This window comes from Poecile atricapillus, chromosome 5 (assembly GCF_030490865.1).
Source record: "Poecile atricapillus isolate bPoeAtr1 chromosome 5, bPoeAtr1.hap1, whole genome shotgun sequence".
Taxonomy (NCBI): Eukaryota; Metazoa; Chordata; class Aves; order Passeriformes; family Paridae; genus Poecile; species Poecile atricapillus.
In genome coordinates, this window is record NC_081253.1 from 28,148,628 (window position 1) to 28,173,315 (window position 24,688).

The 24,688-nt window shown below is 43.4% G+C and overlaps 1 protein-coding gene across 4 annotated transcripts in view; it reads left to right on the plus strand.

The window, feature by feature from the left end:
- Positions 1–1,373: 1,373 nt before the first annotated feature.
- ANKRD44 (ankyrin repeat domain 44) overlaps positions 1,374–24,688 on the plus strand; it is a 131,497-nt gene continuing 108,182 nt past the window's right edge. The window contains exon 1 of one of the 4 annotated variants that reach the window (XM_058839942.1): positions 1,374–1,516. In XM_058839942.1, the coding sequence (XP_058695925.1) occupies positions 1,490–1,516 (27 nt within the window). In that variant the 5' untranslated portion in view covers positions 1,374–1,489. The remainder of the gene's footprint in view (positions 1,517–24,688) is intronic. The other 3 variants (XM_058839941.1, XM_058839944.1, XM_058839943.1) reach the window with 3 other exon arrangements.

The following is a 24,688-nucleotide window of genomic DNA, read 5'->3' on the forward strand; positions in this document are numbered from 1 at the left end:
TTTACCATTAAGACCCCTTAAAAATAGTTGGAGTCAAAATGTATTGTAAATTGTGTGATATTTTTAATCCCCATTTATAATTATGTCTCAAAAGCCCAAAATGAACATCTGCTTCCCTGCTGGATTGGTTTTCTTCCATAGAAGACACTTCCCTTTTTTTTAATTACTGACAGTCACCTCATTCTGTAATTAAGGGTTAGAAAGCCATAAATCACTGTCATATTGGATGTGTTGCAGCATATGGGAGTTTCTTACTGCAGAATCTAACTTGTGGGAAAATACCTGGCCTTTGTGTGACTTGGAGGAGAGGAAGAGGGAATCTTCAGTCCTTTGCTCTTCAGTTATATGTCCTCGGAAAAAAACGTAATTATCCTCATTACCTTCAGCATGTGTGGAGCTCCTGTTGCTGAGCATTGTGCCAATGATTTTAATCAAATCACATGCTTGAGGGATTTGGCTTGTCAACTCTGAGGGGTAAGAGAGAATGTAAATTTACCCTTCATGCTTTTTTTCTTCTTTTTCTCTTCCCCCCTTGCCAGCCCCTGGCCTTGCATGCTTGGCTGTGTGCTGGTGCTCGAGTCACACTGACAGCCAGCTCTGAGGGTGGAACTGAAGTTTCCCCTGGGTCAGCTCAACAGGAACAGTGAGTGATGTTCATTTTCCTCTACAGCGTGAGGCAGGGACTCTGAGGCTGGTTTGTTTGCTTATTAAACTGTACTTATTTTCTAATATGTTAGTTTTTGATATATGAAATAATATATTGAGTAGGAAGAGACCCGCACTGTCAGGAGTTACCGGATTTTTCAAGATAGCTATTAGAAAAAGAGGTAAAATAACCCCCAAAAGACTCCTGGCAAATAGTTGTGTCTGTCTGATGGGATTTGACAAATGAATTTGCACGCATACATGGAAAGAAGGGAGAGGTTAAGGTTCGTCTTCTGCTCGGGCTTGGGATAGCACGTTCGCCGCTTTCCCTCAGCGCGGTGGGAACAAGCGCGAGCCCTCAGAGCTCGGCCCTCAGGGGTGAAGCCGGCGCGGCGCCCTCGGGCAGCCCCTGCGGCGGGGAAAGGCTGCCCGGGCCCGAGGGGCAGCGCCGTGTCTCTGAGGGGCCGCGGCCGCTCCCGTTGCTGGTACAGCAGGTGCCCGGGACCCCGGCCGGGGCTCGGGGCGGGTCCGTGCGGGTCCCGCCCGGTCCGGCGGCACCGCCCCCCGCGCTGCCCGGCGGGGCGGGGGCGCCGAGAGCCCCGGGCGGCCCTCGCTCCGCTCCGCTCCGGCAGCGGCCGCCGGCGCGAACAAAGGCGGCGGCGGCAGGCGGCGGTGGCGGCGCGGCCGTGCGCGGCAGCCCGCCCGCCCCTGCTTCCTGGGCCGGACCAGGCGAGGCGGCCCCCGCCCCGCCGCGAAGCGGAGCCGCCGCCGCAGCAGCGCCGGTCGCGGGGCGCGCTCGCCGCCCGTCGCGGGAGCTGCATGTGCACGGGAGCCGCGGCGGAGGATGGCCGTGCTCAAGCTCGCCGACCAGGTGGGCGCCGCGGGGTGGGCGGGAGCGGGCGTCGGGCTCAGCCGCGGCCGCAACCCCCGCGGCGGTGCGGGCGGCCGGGGGAGGCCCTTCCCCCTGCCGGGGGCGGCCGTGGAAACCCCTTCGCAGGGGGCGCCGTGCGGTGCCGGCTCCTCGCTGTCCCCCGACCAGAGCCGCCGCCGATGCGCTTCTCTTCGCTTCCCGGCGGACATTGTGTGCGGCGGGCCAGGGGTTCGGCGCCGGGCAGGGTGCAGCTCGCCGGGGTCGCGAAGGCGGCAGCCGGCATCGGGCGCGGGCGCTCGCCCGTCCCCGCCGAGCTACCACCCCGCGGTCCCCGGTGAAACCCTGACATCTCCCGTCGGCGGGGTGGGATGGAGCTGGATGTCGGCTCGTTTCGAAAGGCCTCTCGGCTCTGCCTATCGTTCCTTTGGTTTTCTCCATCGTTTCATCGTCGTGCCATACGCAGAAATAATTTTTCCTTTTTACTTAGGAAGTGTCTCTTCGGATAAGCTGTTGCCGTTCTTCACAGGCTACCAGGAAAACCCGTAGTATTAACACTTGGATCGTGTTAAATTTAGCAGTGGGCAGACAGCTGTAATCAGCATTAAAGTACTGCTTATCACTGGTAGTTAGAAGCATTTATAAATATTTAGTAAATTGATATTATGACTCCCACATCCTGATTTATCCATATACTCTACCAACTGTTACACACTTTGCATGCTTTAATCTGCTATTTTTAATTCAGCGTGGTCCGCCTGTGATCTGCAGCGTGGGTGTCCTGCAAGCCTCAGACCCTTCCTGTGGGGTTCAGAAGCACTGCCTGCAGCCAGCCCCTCTCCAAATACCCGTACTTGGAGATCACAAGCCTTGCTCGCAGTCTATTTATGCTTTTCCAAAAAAATCTTCCACACGCACAAAGCTGCCACATAGCACATTGAAAAGAGTTTTGAAAGCAGCAAATGATAAAGCCACTTCTAAAGTGAAAGCAATACTGTGGGACCAGACTATAATGTGTTTTCCTGTGTAACAGGAGGCAGTATTCATGGGCTGCCTCCTGACATGTCCCTTGAATATCTTCATCTTTAGATCTGATGCTGATGACTGGCCAAGAAATGTTTCACACCATGAGGCTTCATACCCCATGGTGCACAGACTGAGTCTCATAAATAAGCAGATTCAGGTAGGAGCTGTGTGTTAAAAATCCAGACAGCAAGCGTTAATATTAAAAATACATGTGTTACAAAGGACCAAAATTGTACCATTTCACTGCTTTTTACATGTTTTGTGAAGCCCTTGAATTTACTGCCTTTAGCATTTTTAAACCTTTGCTGACATCTTACAGTGAGAATTTTGCTTCAGCAGCAGCAGTGGAAGTCAAAATAGATTTAAGTCAAGATTTAAGTAGATCAGCCTTGATGAATTCTGTAGTGCTGTAGGAAAATGATAGGCTGTTGTCTTAGGGTTCTCCCTTTTTGTCTTCTCTAAGAACCCTCAAAGCAGAGGCAGGAAGTTCCTCAGAGCTGCTGTGACACCCCTGCAGTGTGCCTACTTTCAGAACACTCAACATTTTGGTGAATGCTCTTCATTGTTCCTGGTCAAGCTGCGGCCTGGGACACGATAAGACAGGCTGATAATCTTTGTGGACATAGGTTTCCTGTTCTTTATAGAGAGATATGTTGGTCTACCTGTACCCATCCCACTGGATCTCTTTTCATTTCCTTAATTTTCTTCAACAGATCTTTTTCTTTCACTTCTGAGAGAGTGGGAGGAGGGAAAGACACTCAAAAGGCTGGCCATGGTGCTTCCTCTTAAACGGAGAGAAGTTTTTGTGTGCCTGTTTCTGTGTGCTTGGAGCTGCCGCTGGTGGAGCCATTCCCACCTGCAGTCTGGCAGCGTCACCAAGGCACCGGGGCTGCACCGCGGCAGCTCTGTGTGCATCAGGGCAAGCTCTTCTCCTCTGCATCAGATTGGAGGAGTGCTGTCCCCAGGCTGGCCCACCTTGAGCAGAGAGAGACACAGTAGCAGCAGCCTCGTGTGGTTATAGATAGACTCAGTCAAAACAGAGGTGAATCTGTGCTGGAGAATGATGTATCTGGGAGGATTTGCATTCCTTTAACATCTCCTGCATGTACTCAGGCTCGCTGGGGTTGTGTGAGCAGGCTCCTTCTGCATTTCTTCCTGCTCTTGAAGATTGGGGCAACTGTGACAGTGATAACTTGCAGCGGTTCAGGAAATGGTTTCCTTTTTCTTAAACACCAAAGTCCACAGCTCACAATGTTCTGCAGTGAGATTTGGAGTTTGAGGGATGCTCCACGTGTCCCTGCAGCCTTCAGGACCTGGGCTGCCGTGGGTGAGTGTGGGCTGATCGTTGTGCACCGAGTGTGAGGTGCTTCAGGTCTGAGTTGTGACACTCAGGGAAGGTTGACTCTGAAACCTAGAGCTCTCTGCCTGTCATTGGGATTTCTGTAGCACATGCTTCCTTCTGGAACTTCTGGACTTCTTTGACCAGTGAGGAGAGCATCATGTAGGAGATGACTAGAGAACCTTCCTGCTGGGAGTTTAAACACGCTTTTCTCTTAAGTGATCTGTTTCCTCCTTGCCTCCATGCCTGGCTTTTCTTTCAAGTGTATCTAACAGCACAGGTACTATTTAGATGAGAAATTAATCACACTGCTTCTCATGCAGGCTTTGAAGACAGACAGATGTTAATAGTTGCTACTTTTTTGATATAGCTGAAAGGTGCTAAAGTACTGCTACCCTTAAAAGAGATTATCAGCTGTTTTAGCGGTATTCACTTATTGGGCAGGAGAGCTTAGTTTAGGAGTTTAGCATTAGTGTAAGTTACTTGAATTTGCTTCCAGTGATGGTAATTATTAGCTCATCAGTTGAGCCAAGAGAAACCTGTAAGTGGTTTAACCACAGGAAGTCTATTCTACCATCCTTCATTTCTAGATTAATTTCTTTCAGGCATGTAGCTAGTCAATTTTGAATGACTAAATGTTAAGCAGAAAACAAGCTCAAATAATTCATAAAACTTTTAAACTAATTAATAGGATTATAATCTTTGTTCATGGTGGTGTCTATGCATTTGAAAACATTCTGATAATCTAAATATTTTTGTTGTCATATACAGATATTGCAAAACTTCCTCTAAATCATCACATTTATCTGGACCTTTTTTTACCATCTCTGCAAAGCATGCAAGTTGTTTTAAGGACTGAAAAAAACTTTTTCTTTTCAATTCTAAGAGTTCTTGCTGTACTGTTCCCTATCCAAATCATTGGTTGTGCCTTTTCCATTTCAATAAGCATTAGTATTTTATATTGTGTGAGGGTACAGTTGTTTATGATAAAAGCCTCTAGCTGTTGCAATTAAGCTAGAGTTCAGAAGGAGCAGAAGACAAGTGCTCCAACAAATGAGGAGCCAGAGGCTTTCAGGTGTGAATGGCGCTCTCAGAGGGTGAAGGTATTGATCTGCTTGTGACTTTTGTGACTGCTTTTTGAGCAGCAGTTGCTGCCTGAACCCACCTCTCTTATCCTTTGAGTAATCAGCAGATGTAGGGTGCTTCCTGCTGCCACTCTCCGTCCCTGCTGTCTGCAGCTCTTTGCCCAGCTTATTCCTCATACTTGCTCCAGGTAGCCTGGTTTCTTGAGAACTGTTTGTTTGCCACTTGCAAACTTTTCCAGATAGCCTGGTAGATACCCTATCTAGTGTGCTCTTCCTCTTCAGCATTTCCACTGCTGGTTCTGGGTGGCAAACAATTGCTCCTGTCAGCACTGTGTGAGAGGGTAAAATATCTTAAAATAATTCTATATGTAAATTTCTGTAATTCAGCTTTTGGAAAATTATTTTGGAAGAACCTGAAGTTTCTGTAGTGTCTCCATCTCATTTTCAGTTTTGCCTTGCCAGTTGGGGCCTTTCTTGCAGAGTTGCCAGCTCTGCCCCCAGGCCTGCAGGTTGTCTCTTTAGCTAACTTTGTCATCTTCTTTCTGTTTAAAGCCAACAAAGTCACTCTGTGCATGGCTGTTTGATTTGGGATGCCAGCTCTGCCTTCACCTCCTTGGCACAAATGTGCCCATTGTGCCCGTCGGAGCGGGGTGTGCGTGGGACATGCGTTGATGCCTGTCATAGGCTGATGCAAGTTCTCCACTGCCTGCTCTTGGTTATAGTTGTGCATGTTTGCAGAGGAAACATATCTTTCTGTCTTTGAAAGACACTGAGAAGGTTTTCTATAAACAAAAATAAAACCGGAAGTTACCTAGGAAGTGCAGCCTGTGTAGCTGCTTTTTGGAGATGTTGTGCTTGGTGTTTTCATGTTCACACTGCCAGATTCAGTGAGAAGCTTGCTGTAAATCTGAGACTGACACAGGCTCTAGCTAGCCTGGGGCCAGTGCACCTGGAGGGTCATTGTTTACTGTGACTTCAGTGTCACCAGCCCACGCCCTGTATGTACAAAACAACAGAATTACTTTCAGGCTGCCCTGACAAGCATGCATATGCATGTGTAAGGGTAATGGAGCCCAGACAAATGGTAGTGCATGTACTTAGGCTGCTATTAACTGCAAGCCCTCATCCTGTCTCCTGGTATTTTGCCTGTTGTCCTTGATTGCTGAGGGTAATGCAGTGTGACTAGAGCTGAAAGGACCATTTCTCTCCCTTTCCCAAATGTTTTCCTGTGTTTGACAGTTCTTTGCTGACCATCAGGATCTTTTTTATTATGGTCACAGAGAAACAGCATTAAACAGATGTTTAAATAATTTTAAACAGATGCCAAAGATCATAAAAATCTGCTGGGCAAAGGCTGGACTTGTCCGAACACCCTTAAAACCAAAATGAATATAACAGTAACAAATAGTCTCCTAACAAAACCAATTACATTTCCAAGTGATGGTGTGTCTAACTTATTTCAGAATCATTCAGTTGACAATAATGTTTTTCTGTGTATTCTTTCTCTCTGACATGTAAAAGCATCTGAGGAAATGCCCCTGAATCTACTGTATAAAATAGGAGTAATGAACCTGTGCCCCATGGCCACAGGCAGCCCACGAGTTAATTTGGTGTAGCATGAGATGCCACGATTCCTTCCCTTCTCATATTATGACTAGATAATATTAAGGTGTGTATATTAATTTGCAGTCTTCCTAGTGGTTTTGAAAGGGCTCACAGCCAGAAAGAGATAATCCATTTTAGTACAAAATACTCAGCCACAAAACTAAGGTAATTGTGGGGAAGGAAGGAGGAGGAATTTACCCACAGGAGCGTGTCTCTATTATTTTGTGTGATACGAAAATGTGGTTGGACCTAAATAACTCCACTGTGGCTGCCACTGTCTTTCTAGAGCCATGATGTTCCTAGGTATCGTGCATACTGTGAGACATGGCTCTATGTTTTTAAAAATAAAAAAACTTTGAAAAAACTGGGATGTGCCAGAATTCCTGTCCTTGGATCTTGTTCAGAGCTGTGGGAGTGATGGTTGCTGCCATTTGGTATAGACCACCACTGAACTATGTCCCTACACTCCTAAATGCCTCCAGGTATAGTGCTTTTCAAAGGAGGTGGCATTGGGTCACCAAATTGAGCAGGATACAGGCCTGATATTTTTTTTTTATTTTTTTTATTTGGTCATGGCTTCTGCATTGTTTCACTTCCTGATAATTTTGTAACTTGTTTTCAAGGTAAAAAAGAAGCTCTTAAGTCAGGAGAATTTCTGGTGTGGCAGAGGGTACTCAAGTATGTCTTAGAGATTTCTTTAGCAGAGAAATCCTCTGGAGGTTTGCTCTTTGGTAATGCTGGGAAGGTTTGGAGTGGTTGTGCCTAGATGCCTGGCTGTTCTGCTGTTTTGAGTGTTAGTTTTCTTGAATTGCAGATGGCATCCAGCACTTACCCACCTGTACTCTCTTGAGGTGTGGTATTTTATCCATGCCTGACAAGTGCCTCATGACCTCCTCCTGCTCATCTCTTAAATGAGGATGTTGTTGTCATGGCTACATTTAGTAGAGAAATAAACATTGCTCCCAGCTTGGGTGCTTGTGTAATGGCTTGGTTCCAGGAAGGTGCTGTTTTTATCAGGATCCTTGTTCAGGGGTGGACAGATGTTTTCTGTGACCTGGGAGCAGCAGTGCCCAAGCTGGAGCTGGCCTGTCACTGGGCTGCGTGTGCCGTGCATCCCCTGGGCACCATTTCAGGTTGGTGCTGCTCCATCAGCAGCACCACACAGCGCTGACAGGCACACGCTGGGCTGGGGAACAAAGCCCTGAGAGCCAAGAAAACTTTCAAGCATTGTTTCTAGAGGTCTGTGTGTAGCTGGTCCTGCTTGTTGGTTGCCAAGAGAGGCAGAGGCTGGGATGTGTTGGTGATGGGAATGGTTTCCCTGTGCTGGCTTTGCGGTCTGTTCAGGGAGGAGCCAGGCCAAGTGCCTTCTCCTCTTCCTGAAGCTGCCCCACCATTAACAGATCTTTGCTTGTGGAATGAGCAGCTTACTCTTTAGGAGCTACTGTTGGAATTAATTATGTCTTCAAAATAACTAATAACTAATGCTTCATCTAGCATATGATGTTTTTAGGCTTTTTTTAACCTCTGTCCAGAATTGTTTCCTTTCAGTGGTACTAGTATGTGTACTTATACTAACTTGGTGTCAACAGATGCCTACAGGAGCCAAATATTGTAGCTGTTAGGCAAATATTTCAAAGTATTCTGATAGCATTGACCATTTCCTCTGCTTTTTATTCCTGCTTTTCATGAATGCCCTACTTCACATACTGTTTGTGTATGTTGCAGAACATACAGGTTAGCTAAACTTGCTGATAGACTGCCTCTGTATTCTAACCCTTTAGTGTGGGGGTTGTTTGTTTTTTTTTTTTTTTTTTGGCTGTTCCTGTATTTAAATTAGCTTGTTTTGTTTTGTTTCCAGAAGTACATTTCTGCCATTTGTCACTTTTTTTGTTAGCTGGAAGGCTTGGGCTGGCAAGTTCCCACAACTGCTGTCTGTGGCTTCAGCCTTTTTCTCTTTGTTGCACTAGAAACATGTAGCAGCATGTTGGAACCCTTCAGCCTGGTGATGGGTGGGAATCAAAGCATTACAAAATCGCATTTACAGGGGAGAAATTATTTTGCAGTTTCAACCAAGGGTTTGAGGTCATTCTTGGACGTTTGTAAGGAGTTGGTCAACAAATTACAGCATTTAGTTGCGGCTAGGTAATCGTGACATTCTGAAAGAGTGTGTGCTTTTTGATGACAGATATTTGCATGTGTTTTGCTTTTGGGGGAAGAAAAATCTTTCCTGTCTGCAGATGCACAACCAAAAATGGAGGCTGTTGAATTAATTTCTTCCATGCAGTACTGAACCTCCTGGCCTTAGCAGGCTTGTCTGCTTGATGTTTGTTCTTCATGTTACGAGCTGGTTTTTATATACGGACATACATTTTTCTGCTGGAATTATTTGTCAAAGCTTGCTCTGTTGTTTTAAAAGAGTACTTGGGGAGAATGCCCTCACAAAGCCCTGCTTCCCCCTTACAGCTTCGTGCTACTGCATCTTTGTGAGGAAGTGGGCAAAACCAGAGTAGTTAACTCCTGCATATGGTCTTAACTGATGGACCTGATGGTATCTATTTACTGAGCTAAGGCTTCAGCTCCTTTTCATAAAGGAATTGGTTTCTTATGGAAAACCCTTGTGTTACTGAATTATGTATGTGTAGGATTGCTTCAAGGGCCTTGATATCCTTAATGACACAAGGTTTGCAAATAATCTCTAGTGAGAAATAATTTTCTGTTTAAGACTTAGGATTTTTATTCTGGCAGTTTTTTTGGATCTCATTATATGGCCTGTTTTTTTCCCAATCTTGCAGCCTTTGTAATTTTATAGACTTGTTGCTTGAACGAATGTCTTTTGTCCATGCAAAAGCTTTAGCAAAATAGCTGTTTGGTGTCTACTTGGTTGCATACCTCTGACTACGTGTCTCTGTAAGTGAAGTATTGCCAGAAGTAAAGAGCATGTAACTTATGGAAATTTAAGAGTAGAGATGTAAAAATCAAGTATTGTATCTGCACTGTACCATCTGAATAGAAAGCATCAGTCAGCTGCACCATTAGGTGCACAAGCTTTCGCATTCTAAATATGATCATATAATTTCTGGGAAAGGAAATGAGTGTGAACATTAATGAGCTTTTATATGCACTTTGTCATTAATAATGTAGATAATACCATTCAGATGGAGAACATAACCCGTTTTATCACAGCATCATTTTAACATGATAGGCTCCTTGCTTTTCCAAGGTGAAAGGGCCACAGATTGTCTTCTGAAATCATCCTCGAATGAAGTTTTGCTTTTGGCTATATCAAATCTAGACCAGCTTTGCAGAAATATGGGGAAGCTGCTTTGTATTTATAGTAACACCTGCCTTGCTGTGCTTCTATATATAAAGTTAATTTTTCCCATACTTCTAAGAGATAAAAGTGGGGATCATGTCCTTTTCACTAGTGTTTTTATTCTTGCCTCTCTAGGTGGTTTTGTTTTTGTAATTAAGGTTACTTCTTTTGTCTTCTCTGCAATAAGGCAGCACAACAAAGCTGTGCCTGTGCTGTTGGGCCTTGCTAGCAGCAGTAGACGGGTACACCAAGCTGTCTGGTGTCACCAGGCTGGGCTGGTGTCACTGCTGGAGCCAGCCCTCTTGCCATGGGAGCTGGTGCCAGCAAGGAACCTGGCATCTAGAAGCTAGAATCCCAGTGTTATCTGGTAAAACACTAATTTGCTTAGTGTAGTCTTTAGTTGTTTAGCATGCACAGGGTAAAAAATTAAAGAACAAGGCCCCAAAAAACCCCATATTGTCTTTATGCTTCCAGCTGTTTTAATGTGCTTGCCAATGCAACATACAGCACTTATCTCCAATTTAAAATCAAGAGAGGGACTTATTTAGTCATTGGCTCCAGAAACATTTCCAAAGTGTTCTACCAATGAAGTAAATGTGGTGTGCCAGGTTCTGCAGCCATTGCCTCTGTTTGAGAGGAGCAGGCTTAGGTGAGTGATCTTGTTGCACCCTGCTTGGCATGAATCAAGCCTAGAATGAGGAATTTTTTTTTCTTTTCATGTAAACAAGTCTTGATCCTTTAGCTGAATGCATAATCCTGCTCCTCTTTAGGAGATGTGGCCCAGGGTTTTCTGCAGGTGGAGCTTGTGGCTCCAATAACCTTTGCTGGACAGAAATCTGAGAATTTTTTTTTTTAAGAAGCTGCCAAGGTGGCTTTAGAGTTCAGAGAGAGGGCGGTGGAAGAAGAGTTGCCCTGGGCAGCTGAGGCAGAGAGCAGGAGGGATGATAGGAGGAGGCAGAGGAGAAGGCAGGCACTGTGTATCTGTGCTGCTGCCTGATGGCACTGCCAAGAGAAGGTGCATGTTACCCTTTTCACAGCTGGAGTGTTGCACTGCAGAGAAACTCTGTGACTTGAGTCAGGCTGCAAAGGGTGACAGAGCAAGAGCCAAATCCTGATTTACCTCTTTCAGTAGCTGATTCCCAGTGATGCCCTTCCTTCCTGCAGGTTGTTTTAATACTGTTTACCATGTGGGCTGATGCCAATCTCATGATGTTGCAAGGTGAGAAATGAATGGTGGCATGCGTTGTCATAGTACAGTGTTAAATTCAATGAACATGTTGGGTTTTTTGGATACTTGTTCTGTAAACTGTAAAATCAGCGCTGCTGCTGCTGCTTAAGAGCATGTGCTCTGTTAGGAAATGGTTTCTAGGTCACCTGGTAGGTAAAGACTTATTCTGACTGATTGCTGTGGGTGGCTGTCTTTGGTCCTAATCCTGTGTCATAAGCTTAGCGTTGTGTCCTGGCAGCACAAATGGTAAAAGTGAGATCAGCCTGTTATGCATCAATACTGCTTGTTTAGCCTAAATGTCCTAATAATCCAGGTTGCCTTACTCTGCCATGGAGCACACTGTGAAGCTGGGTCATTCAGATAAATGGAGATTAGCCTCTCAAATCTGACAAATTTCTGTCAGTGGATTAGATGGTGCCCTTTGGGTATATTTCACACAAGGTCTATTTCATGTCTGGCTCAAACTCAGCAGTCTTAGACTCATAATATCATAAATTCATTTATAATATCATAATCATAAAATCAGAAAATCATTTAGGAAGGAAAATACCCTTAAGGTCATTGAGTCTAGCTGTTGAAAACACCATTAAACAACTGTCACAGCTAGCACACTACAAACTCATCAGGATACAACACATTCCTTCAGCAGAAATGTTTGTAGTTTAACATAGTGCTGTCTGATTCCCATACCATGTTTGAGTAATTTAGATAACTCCTTAAGTAGGGATCAATATATTTAAACTCAATTCTGACACAGGTAATCCACTTGAATACACAGCAGGTGTTTAAAACCCATTCAGAAACCCCACCCATGTCTTCTCACTAAGCTCTGCATATTACAGGTAAATATTTATTGATGTATAATCTAGTTTCTAATTAGAAGTTCCTCCTTTCAGAAGCATTTTCAAGAAGACTGGTGAATTTGTGCATCAGCCCTGCTTCCCAGAGTAGTGTTATTTCTTTTCTGCAAATGGGAGCAAATGGAGCCAAACAGATTTTCTCTCCTTCATGGAGAAGGGTAAGACTAGCTAAACCAGCTGTGTAGCTCCAAGAGTGAATTATCCAGACCTGGGTTCTCAGAGGATGTGCCCACTGTTGGTGGGGAGATCCCACTGCCCAGGAGCACCTACATGCTGCGGCTTGGCAGGTGCAGTTATCTGGGGTAGCTGGTTACAGAAGCCTTGGGTTTATCTTCTTCCTGCAGGCATAAGCACAGCTTTCGCATTAATCAGGGATTGCATTTGGGATCTCCTGGTTCCTGTTCTTGGGTAGAGTTTGCATATCTTTAATCGGTTTTTATGCATGCTTCGTGCCCTCCAAGGCAGGTTTGTGATTCACCAGAGAGCTGTCTGGAAAAGGAGAGACAAATGACGGCAAACCACAGAGCAGGCACATGATCTTCAGCGCTTCTTGTTCCCATGGGGCTGGCCGAAGACAGCTCCAAACAACTGTCTGAAAACCCTTGTGTGACTCCTGAGGGATGACTTTGTACAGACACATGGTCTCCAACCCTTTAAAGACCTACACACTTTCAGACAGTTGTCTGGGGAATTCTTCAGTTGGCTCTGTGTTAGGGACAAAAGTTAAAAGGAGGTGGACAAGCAGGTGTAATTCAGTGCTTGAAGCCTTCAAAAAGCTTTAGCACAGAGCAAGCTTTCTCCTAGGCCTTGTATACACCTGCTTATCTAGGACCAAGCAAATAGGGAAGGCTCTTACTCACAGTAGTAACAAAATCTCTCTATGCATTTTCTTTTCCTGTGAGATTATTGAGCTGTTCAGAGTCTGCTGGACTGAATTGCACTGCTACTTGCTAGGACATTGTAACATTAAAAAAAAAAAAAAAAGCAGTGAAAATAACTGCTTTACTGCTGTGGGTAAAGTTCCAGCCATAGTGTTGCATTTGTTTTATTCTTGATGCTGCTTCTGTTGATGTTCTTTGCTTTCAAGCAGTAGGCTTGGAGACAGCACTCCAGAGTTTTGCCTGCTCTTAATGAAGTGTTCAGCTGATACGTTAATTGAACCTTGAACATTTGCAGTAATCTTTTTAAGCCACAGTAGATGTTTCACCAGTAAGGTAATTCTCTCTAAAGAGGGATAAACAGCTTGCTCAGCCAGAGGAGAGCTTGCTTGCTTGTGCCTTATTGCATAAATTCATGCATGTTGTATTGCCCCATGGAGTTGTGCTGAGCCCTGGTGTTCATAGCACGACATGCAGAATCAACGTAAAAGCTATCTCTGCTGAGGTCTGCCTTAACCAAGCTGAAAAACCAGTCAGACCTACTTTATACTGCCCATGCCCCCTTTTTGGGAAACAAATGTGGTTGAAGACAAGCTTTGTATTACCAGCAAGCCTTTAGGGGGTAGTAAAACTGCCTGGAGAAATATAAGTAGAAGGGGCTTTGACTGTTTGGGGTCTGTTTCCTCATGCTCTCCTTACTTGTGTGGCAGAGCCAGGCTTGGGAAAGAGCCAGAGCTGTCTCTGGTTTCTTGCCCTACCACCAGGCAGTCCTGGGTGCTGACTTGCCTTGAGATGTGAGGGAACCGCCACAGGTTGGGTAAAGCCAGAGTAGCTTTATTGGCAGTGATTGCCCAGGTCCTGCTTCTGGGGAGGGGCCATGTCTGTGCAAAGCATTTGCATCCCCATCCTGAGGATTAGGGATCCAACCTCTGTGGGCTTCTTTCTTTCACAGTGGGGATCTGCTTTGTTAGGCTGCTTTCCCTAAATAGTGGCTAACCCTGGATTTAAAGATCCCAGAAGGGACAACAGAGTTCAAGTGTCTTTTGGATCTTTGTTGCTGAGGCGCAGTTGGATCCTTGGCTATGAGCTGATTTCAGTTGTGTGTGGAAATTTACTGAAACAGCTACTCTGAAATAACTATTCTGAAGAGATATTTTGGTGTGGGCGCTCATATTCTTGCATAAGAGTGTAGTTTGCTGGTCTGTCTTAGTGCACCATGGAACTAGAATAATTGCTGACTAGTTATTCAAGTAGGGCAAACACTTTTGGTAAATGCCTGAGCACAGAGAAGCCCACTACAAAGAACAAAGACACCCCCATCCCACCCTGATTCCAAGGAGGATGTTCTTCGCAAGGTATTCAAATAGTTCTGTTCATTCATGTCTGTTTAGAAAAGAGCAGTAGTAAGTTTTATGTTGCATGGTTTAAAATATTTCATATCAATTAACAAACAAGTACCAATTAATTTTACATTATGATGCTTAAGGGGTAGACTGCAAGGAATGGTATTTAGCTGTGGCTGTTTGGCAATTATGACCTTGTATATAATAACAGACTCAATAAATTCTTGATGCGAGAGAGCACCATTAATCAACACAGAGTTAATTAACTGTGTTGCTTACTTAGGAAGTGCTGTGCTGAATGATCTGAATCTCTGCAGTGCTACAGGCTGAAAATGTTTGATTTGTCTGATACCTGCTTTGTTTACATAGAAATTTTCCTCAAAATTGATGCTGAAGAGGGAGCAACACTTCTTCCAGGTGACTGAACACTGGTCCCACAGGTCATTTTCTTCCATGTCTCTGACTCTCTGGCAGACCTTACATGGGTCGCTGTGTCACTTAGGCTTTTTGTCCCCTCCACGTAGAAGGTGGAAGCCTTTGGATGAGTGCTGCAGTACTGGTCATGGAAAGTAGTGCTCTGGCATCAATGGTTTTGTCCAGGTTAATCCTATAAGACTACCAGGAAATCAGGAATCAGTGTGATAACTAAGAATTATACTCATCAGCTCTAGTTTATTCTTTATACAGGACTGTTTTTTTTCTTGTGTATTTCTTTAGTAATCTCTAACATAGTCCAAAAATGGGAAAATGGACAAGATTCAGCACATCTTCAGAGAGACAAGCATTCCATCTCTGTACCTCTCACCCCTCCACACTCCAAATAGATGTTGTCATTTTCCTTATTATGTGATACTTAGAAGTATGAAACTGTCTTGGCCTTTTGGAGTGGCCATCCTTTTGTTCGCTCAGTGTGCATATTAATGTGAAGGATGGATTTCTAATGTAGCATTGTACATCTTTATATTTTTATTTATATATGTACATTTATTTACATTTTTAATACCTTGTACATCATCTGGATTTTTGCTGTCCCTTGAACCACTTTCATATCTGGGGTCACTGTGGACTGTCATGGAAGGATTCAAAAGTTTGAGCCATGGGAATGCTTTAAGTTTGATGAGAGCAGTGCTCACTAAGAGCCAGTTTGGAGAGTGAGAGAAAGCAGCTCTTTTCTTGCTGCTGGAATGTGAAACCTCCTGAGTTCATATGCCCTGTTCTCATTCTTGAAGTTAATTTAACTAAGACATATAACACAAACAGTCTTCATTCTTTTCCTTTATTTTTTAAGTAAGTGCAATTAAGTGTAATCCTTCATCTGCTTTCCTCTCTCAGCCACCTGGGCTCTTGGAGCCTGTTTAGCAAATATCTAATACAAGAGTACCCCAAGACATGGCAACCAAATACAGCCAGAAATAGATGAGCAAAACCTGAAAGTATAATGGAATGCTTTTAACCATTTAAAATGATGCAACTAATTATAGGAGCCTGAGAGTGAGGAAGGGAAGGAGAGAGGAAGAGATTTTCACTTTAGATCTCAAGGCAGAGTAAAGTGAAGGTTCAGCTAATCTCTCTTATTCAGTTGTGATTTTTCTGCTGCAGCCACACAGCTTCTGTATTTGATACAAAGGAAGGCAATAATTCTTAAATGATAGAAAAACAACCATTCTTTTTTTTTTTTTTTTTTTTTTTCCCTGATTTTTTACTAACCACTCTGGGAAACAGAAGTCGACTGATACCTCTTCTTATTAACCCCAAAGTGTAGCTGGTGATTACAGCCCGGTATTTCTACTTTTCTGCCCTCCCGTCCAGCTCCCTTCTTGAGCGGCTGGCGTGGCTCTTGCTGACTCTGGCAGCTCATCCTGTGCTCCAGCTGCCATGCAGACAGCACATTCAGAGAGGCTGCTTCACTTAGGTATGTAACACTTTCTCAAATTCAGCCTTGGGCCTGGTTCTTCACGAGCCGCAGGGGAGTCAGTCCAGTCAATGGGCAATACTGTACTAAGCTGGTATTAATGACAGCTCTTCCATCTGAGTGCTATGGCCCGTGGTCCCACACACACATTTTAAGATATGCACTACATAGTACATGTATAGATCCTTAACTTTTTTTATTTATTTTATTTTTTTTATTTCTGAGTTGCTTTCAGCAATGGTTTTCTTTAGAGCCATGCATGATATTCCATGTTTTGAGAAGCCCTTTCTCTGTTGCCTGTATATTAGCACAATTTTCTCTTCCTCACACCTCTTGTGTTTTCAGAGTGTGATGGAAGATGGTCTGTGCTTTCCCCTGTGCCTAGGTGGTGTCACAAAGTCCAAGTACTGGACTTTACTCCTTGACTTTACCCCCTTTTATGTTTCCAGCACAGTCTCTCTTTTCATTTTTCTGCCAGCTGCCAGACTGTCTTTAGTGCTGTGAAGTGAGATGAAAGGTGGCAGTTAAAGCTCCCTTTGCAGCAGTCCTTCCCTTGGGTGTGCTGGTAGAAATCCCTTGGATCTCTGCTGAAGTTTTATCATCCCCTTCATTCTTAGCTTCAGAAGAACTAGAATCATTCAGAAGCTCTAGGATCATCTTCTGCTGACACCATCAAAAAACCTGGGCGTAGTACAAACAAGAATCATTAGTTTTCAATATGTCATTTGTCATTCATCATTTCTGATGATTTCATGAAGAGATTCTTCTCCATTTGTTTTGGCCTTATAAACAGCCCATATTTTTTCTCTTACAACAAAATGCAAATGATTTTATGAATATGTTAAATGTAAGTTGAAGATGATAAATGATACTGAAAATCGGTTGGTTATAGGATGTAGAAGGTATACAAGTAATGGATGCAATCAGAAAAGGCTGAAAGATTGAAATATAAAACAGCCATAGTAGCAGTGTGAAATTTTAGATTATTTTTGAGTATGTGAAGGATGGGGAAGATACAAGACTGGAGACAAACAAATGTTGTGCCTGTTTTAAAAGGGGGGAAGTGAGAAGCCAGGGAATTAGTGTAACGCTAGCATTGTGAAGTATACAAAGCAAGTTGTTGGACAGATTTATAGATATCTGGTTGATGTTAAGGTAATTAAAAAAAGAAAACCACAGAAAGGCATGGAAACAAATGTTGGTCCTAATGGATGGCCTGTATCTTTCCTTTTTTCTTACAGAGATTCAGAGAGGAGGGGAAGGCTGGTATTTTTTCAGATTTTGGAACTACCAAAATGGAAATACTGCTTCATATAGCTGATTTTTTAAAGAGCTCTAAGTATGGTGAGGTGCAGCCTGGTTCCCCAGATTTCAGCAGCAGTTGAATTTCCATGTATTTAAAGGCATCCAGCCTTTTTGATAATATGAGGAAGGTTGTAATGTTAAAAAGTCCTAAAATGGCTTTTTCCCAGAAGTCTCTGGCATGACAGAATTTCTGTAGATTCTTAGAATCATGGGATTTCTGAGAAGTGAAGTCTCTGCTGTGGATTTTTCTGCTCTGTCCAGGGAAATGGGACTTGGTGCACATTTTTTTGAAACTTGCACACCAGCAGCAGGAACTACCCTACGAAGGCCCCGGACTTCTGCGAGCTGCTCCAGCCACAAGGAGAAAAATAGGGAACAGTAAATGCTAGGCTTTTTCCTCATATGAGTGTGATGATAGAGGCTGACACCTGGGCAATTTTCAACTGTTCCTGAACTGGGAAGCTGATAAAAGAACCCTTTTTATCTTCACCACTCCTTTCTCTTGATTCTTCTTTGCAGACCCTCAGAAGGGAGCTCTTCAATTTCTACCAGTGATGCAGCTTTCTGATCAAGCTTTTGCCATGGCTGCAGCAAACTTGGTCAATAGTACAGGAAGAAAAGAGACTTTTGGCATGGATAAAAATTACAGGATTTTGTTGCCAAGGGAAGCAATTCCAGTTTCAGCATGCAAAGGGAAAAATATACTATTGTCTAGTTTAATGAAAGCTGTAAAACTGAAGGAAAATAAATGTACTCTAAAATATGTAAGGAATTTGACAGTGTCTGAATTTACCCAGCATTATAAGGTAGCAATGACTTGTAGATACGGACTCTTCAGAAGCATTTTTAATCCTCAAATGGTGCACTGAAGTTGTTTTCTTGCATTCCAGTAAAAATATTTCCCTCATGTTACAAGACAGATGAATGAATGGAAGGGAGATAAAGTGATGTTTTCTGATGAGAATGTTTCTTCTTAAGAGGTCTAAAAGGGCTGTCTGTTGTGAGCATTTTGATTCTGTTGGTATAGCTGAAGGACAGTTGAATAGAAGTTTCAATATTAGGGTGTGACATGGGTGTCGTTGTATCAGATTTCCTCCTTGGAAAAGACTCTTTTGCTTAATGGCTTGCCAGATGAAGGAGTTAACCTCTTACAGTATTTCTTACATATTCGGAATTTTGAATATTTTATTCATCTGGCTGCAGCTAGACAAACCAGAATTTCTGCTGCTTGTATGGAATTTAAAGGTTTGATATATTTGGCTCCTTTCTAACTTTATAATAAATTCCATCTGAAAGGAACTGTGATTTAGGAGAGTTAAGAGAACAGATACCTATACACAGCAGATTTCAGAGTACATTTACCTGTTTCTTGTGACTGTAGAACATACACTGTCATTGCTTGAGAGGCCTTCAAGGTGAAGAGAATTAAATCTAATCTTGAAAACAAAGGACAAGTTAGATGAGGGGAAGAGCAGGGGAATGTGATTTCCGCGTGCCTCAAATACCTGGGACAGGTAATTTTGTGATTTGAGAAGCCTTTGTGATAATATAGGAGCTCTCTGTGGCTGATGCCAGTTCTTTTTGAACTCCATGCTCTCAAACCACATTGTAAACATTACCTCAGTGGGTTGGCTGGGTCTCACAGATAGATTTAATGCATACTTGAAAGCATTTGAGCTTGTTGATCTCTTTCCCACTCCAGTCAGTTCCTAATGAAACCACTGCAGGTTCTTGTTCCAAACCGAGGGATCTCCTGGCAGGCAGAGAACAGGAATGTTGCACTGCTGTGTTTCCAATGGGAGGAAACAATACAGGCATCATGTTCACAGCATTTCCCTGAGCAAATGTTAGGAATTGTCTTTTCAGTGACTCTGCCGTTCCAACATGGAGTCTTCGTCATTGCTCTTCATTCTCCCCATGAATGTAGACCGAATGTCCTGTCTGCTTTTGTAAAGGTGTAGGTTTGCACACAAGCAGCCACGCTTCTCTAATGTTCAAGGAGGCCCTGACCTCCCTGCAAGCTTCCATTGCAACCAGTGACACCAGTGTTTGCATTTCTGGGAATGCATGGTCGAGGTCAACCCACTGCTCAAATAGGAATGGTGCTGTTTCTTCCTCTCTCACTGTATTCCTCCGGAGCTTGTTAAGTCAGTATTCACTGTTTGGAGTTATTGTCTTTGTGTTGCCAATGCTTGAAACTTTCATAAAAAGCTTAACACCATCTTTCCCACCTCATCCTGGCTCCAAATGGTTATTAAATTCAGTGTGTTGATCCCCTGTGACATTTCTCTCCTTGTTATCAGAGTAGCTGAGACCCTTTGGCTGCCTTTGCTTTTGAGCTTCCTGAATGAACTTTGTCTTGCTTCCTTTTAAACCACCCAAAGACTGTCTCTGAAGCTGTCCTATAATTATTTTCATCTGTTTACTTTCTTTGATTTTTTCTCCTGCTGTATTCTTGTCTTCTGGAGCTATTTTTTGCTTTATTTTCTGCCAGCTGTGATTTTGCTTGGCTGATGCTCCTGGCACCATTGCTGCCTTGCAGGGTTTCTGTAGAGAGAGGGGGCCTCTGCAGGTGGCCTGTGGGCAAGCTGCTGTGGCCAGGGGGATCAGCTCAGTGCGCGTCCCAAAGCCAGCACCCGGCTGGAAGGTCTAAGCCAGGTATTTCTTATTGAATGAGGAATGCTTTGTGTGACTGCACATGTGCCAGCTATGATTTTACACCCAAGTACTTTGTGAACAGTGAAACTTCCAGATAGTTTCCCCTGTTTCCTGTTTGAAACTGTTTCAGCACAGAAATTCCTCATTGAAAGTCATTCTCTATCACAGGGCCATAAAATACTGTGCCTTGATACTGGCTTTGAAGTATCTGGTGCTAAAATCTGTGTGTGAAGCACTCTGTCATGCTATTAGAAGGCACCTACTTTTATAGCTTTAACTTGGTTTCTAAAAATGTTGACTATTTTGTTAAAAAGAATTTATTTGGGTGTGTGGCTTAAAACAGCAATAAAGAAATATCGGGTCTCTAAAAGGTGTTATTGAATGTTCAGGAATGTATTTAATATACAGATATAAATTAAAAATTCAGTCCCTGAGTGCTGTAATAAAAGAAGTTAGGACTAAAATAGTGATAGGCCTATGAGTTTTATTATATCATTGCAGAAATTTCTGTGCATAGAAGACCTGGATTATCTGAAACTGGCTGTCCCAAACCAGCCGGGGCTCCTGCTCCCTAGTCCATAGGAGCCAGGGAAGTGAGTTCCCTCTGCTGGTTCAAGCATTGCCTGCCAAAGGAACTCCCAAAACTGAGTGATGCTCCAACATAGCTGCTCCAGCAAGATGCCTTACCAGCTGCGTGATTTCACTTTAATTGGTCCTATCTGTTTTATTTCTGATGTTTGTCTTCCCTCTCCTTTAAATCACAATTATTTTCCCCCTGAAGGCTGTGTTGAAAAAGTGACAATATTTTAGTTTGCACAGTATCTCTTGCAACCTTTGGACACTTGTATGTAAATTTAAGCTTGATTGTGACCCTGACAGCCAGCAAAGGAAATGTCTTGCAGAGCAGCTTGGGTTCCTTGCTGCCAGCCCCTCGGCCCAGGCTGTGGCCACCCGGGCAGTGGTGCTGCATCCTGGACTGCTTCTTGGTTCAGAGCTTGGTCTGAACTGCTCCATGGAATAACCTGTGCCTCAACATGTGCCATTCTGTGATTTCAGAGACCAGCTGGCATGGCACGCTATCAGAGCATGCAGAGGCTCCTTTTTGTCTGGAAGAACAAGTAATGGGGAATATTGATCTTCTGAAAGACATTCATTGCTCGTTTTCTTTGATTCCTGTTTCACTTCTCAAGGTGAAGATGACATGGCAGGACAAAGTAATGGCTTGGAGGTCTGTCTAGGGCTTGTCTAGGCCATCTGTTTTGCAGGCCTGGTATTAATTCCCTGCATATGTGTTGTTGTTCTACAATCTGTTTGTACAGTATGTGCAGGTTCAGAAGAAATGTGCAGCAAGCAGAAGAAATGCATTTATCTTCTGCTGGCAGAGACAGCAGCCCTGTTGAACTGACTTAAAATATAGCTGTTTGCTTATGGGATAAATAGAAATATCTCTTCTCAGGTTGTTAAGTGATGACTTCTCTGAATGTCACTTGCTTTTTACAATTAGCCTCTCGCAAAATACCTTAATGAAACCTTCCTGGCATTTTTAACTCCCAGCACAACTTACTGGGTTGATGTTAGTTGTCTGTAACAATAATGGCAAATATTATTGCCATTCAGGAACTACCTTTTAGATGTGCAGACATAAAAGCTTGACTCCACCAAAATTTATGGGCATGTTGCCATTACCTTGAGCAGACTAGCATTTCCTCCTTGGATGTTGGCTCCTGATCCTGGGAATGCTCAAGAGACAGTCTTGTTTGCGTTTCATATGTGTCTGTTGGCATGAGCTCCTTGGGCTGGAGTCACTGTGCTGGTGGAGCATCTCTTGGAGGTTTCATACTGAAGTATTAGTCCAGATGAGTAATTTAACACAGATTGTATTTAGAATTTTGGAAGATCACCCCTTATTTCTAACTTCGTCTTTAATTTAGATGTTAATGCTGGGATTGCTGAAATAGACTGTTGAAATCAAATGTGACTTGAGCCTGCATGGTGACAGCGCAGACAGATCTTGGTCTTGCTTTTAACTTAATGCCTGGTAATTTCCTTATGTTAGCAAGGCATGCAGGAGGAGGCACCCTGGTGCTGGCAGCTGGCCTTGAGACATCTTGGGGAGGGTGGAAAAGATTTGGTGAAGGATTGGCATTTGGAGTTCACCCCCTGAAAAGACCAGGGTGCCTTTTGGGATAGGCATCAATTAAGTTTTTGCTTGGTGGGTAATACTGAGAACAGATACAGAAATTAGCTGAGTGGTGCTGTAGAGGCACATAAAACATTGCTCTGCTTTTCAGATGGCTCCTCCTGGGATGTGCTGCTCAGGTACTTCACTCTGGTGGCTGTGTTTGGCCTCCACCCCTAAGTGGGCGCATGGTGACAGTCATGGGGTGGCTAAGTACCCCAGGCTCTTGTCCTGGCTGCAGCACTGGCTCAGCCCTGTGACCAGCCTCAGCTGTGATCCCATGTGCTGGCTGCTGTGCTGTGAGATGTTCAGGAGATGCCCCTCCTCTAGAGGTGTTTGGTACCTTCTGTAGGCACCCTGCCAGAGGCAGGTTTGGCACAACACTCACACGTACAGCCATACTGCATTGCCCTGTGCCTACATCCTGATGGGCTGCCTCTCCTTCCCAAGGCACAGGTGTGTTACTCCCTGTGCACCAGGAATTTCCACGCTGGTGCCATGGCTGTGATCAGTGTCCTCCACTGCTGTGTCGAACAGCTCCTGCTGGGCCATTTGCACCAGCTTTTACCCTTGCCAGAAGGAAAAAATAAACTCTGAACACAATCTTTCACTTGTGGTTGAGTCTGTCTTTTTTTGTGGCTGCTGAAACAGCCTCCAACCAGAGTGGTTTTCAGGATGTTGCTGGAAGGAATGGAATGGAAAATCATGGGGGTGTATCACATGGCACCGGTTCAGGAATTGTCTGGCACCTCTTACTTTAATGTGATGAGCTTTGCTGCATTCGTTATCCTCCTAGTGACTCCATGCATTGGGCATTTGGGAGAAAAGGGTGTTCCTTTGGTAAATAACATTTACCACGCATGTGAAATATCCTTATTTTCTGTCTAACCTTTTGTGGGAATGGCAGCGCTATTAGTTTCTGACTAAGTACTTCTTGATTCTTGCTTTCTGTCCTGATCTCTTCAATGATGTTTTCAACTGTTACACAGTTGTCTTTTTGCACCCAGCCATGTTTTGAATAACTTATATACCTATAAAATCCCTGTGAATAGCTTTATTCTTGATACCAGTATATTTGACAGCTGTCACGAACAATGCCAGTTCTTCCTGAAGGACAGGACTGGAACTGACATATACTGTCCTTTCTATTATCTATACTTGGTTCAAATCTAGGAAATGTTCCTTTTTGCATATGATAATAAGATTCAATTTAATTTGTTATTAGTGACTAAGTTCAGGGATTTCTTTTCCTCCCAACAAGGTTTGTACCTACAAGAATCTGCTCTGGTAATGTGAAGATGAAATTAGTTAGGTCTAAACATTATAAGAAAGGGGAAAACACACTATACCTGCCAACTAGTTATTTGTTAACTGTATTATTTTAGACACTAAGGAGCGCTTTACTGATTTTGTAATTAACAATTTCTTCATGTCACGCTCATGATGTTAGCTGCAAGTTTAAATGAATCTGCTGTCTTCAATTACATGTAAGCTACATATCAGTTTGCTGCTCTTAATAGCAAGGACATTCTGTAATTGAGGTATTCTGCACTGTGACAGACAATTTCATATAAATAGGTTTTTGTATACCACCATCATTTCTAGTATTGAGGGATCAGTGGTCCATGAAATCAGATCTTTGTGGCTATTCCTGGTGTATTAGCATTACCTAATTTTCTGTGACAAACTTGGGGAATACAATATGGTACAGGGTTTTGGTTGCCTTTGTTCAGCTGGAAATGACCTTCATTATGTGTTAAGCTGACATACTGCAAGACATTCTGTCCTGGTTGCCTAGATATACAAATAAAGATGATAAAGTGACAGCTGCCTGTTTTTCTAGATGGACAGGTACTTATTCAGAAGGAGAATGAGAAGCCCAGTGTTCAGCAGGAACAGTGAAAATTCCTGTCTACTGACTTCCACATTATTGAAGTGAAAAGGTACATGTTTAGGTTGGGTACTTTTAGCAAGCTAGTTTTAAAAGAACTGTAAGCAGATTTGTGCATATACTGAGCAGTAATAATTTATGTTTTGTAGTACTCTGTACAAAATTGAAATATAGCATATGAGTACCTCGTGACAGCTAATGTTATCTTTAAGAATGAAGAGTATTTTAGACAGCATATGCACTTACATGAAATATTGGTAAGCTGAGAGTAAACTCTTTCCAGACTGATCCAGTTTAAGAGGTACAACTCTCAAGTGTAATGTTGTGTTGTGCTTCTGCTGCAAATGGAAAAGATTTTGAAGCTGCTTTCAAAATGCAGTGTTTAATATGACACTATGTATGTCAAAATACATCTGGAGTAATGCCAGGACTAGTGCAACAAAAGGTAAAATAGATACAGAGACTGGAAATTTTCTACAGAGAACAATAGTGTGAGCAAGTTGTTACACATCAAAATATGAATAGAAGCTTAAGCTTGCCATCTTTCAAAGGT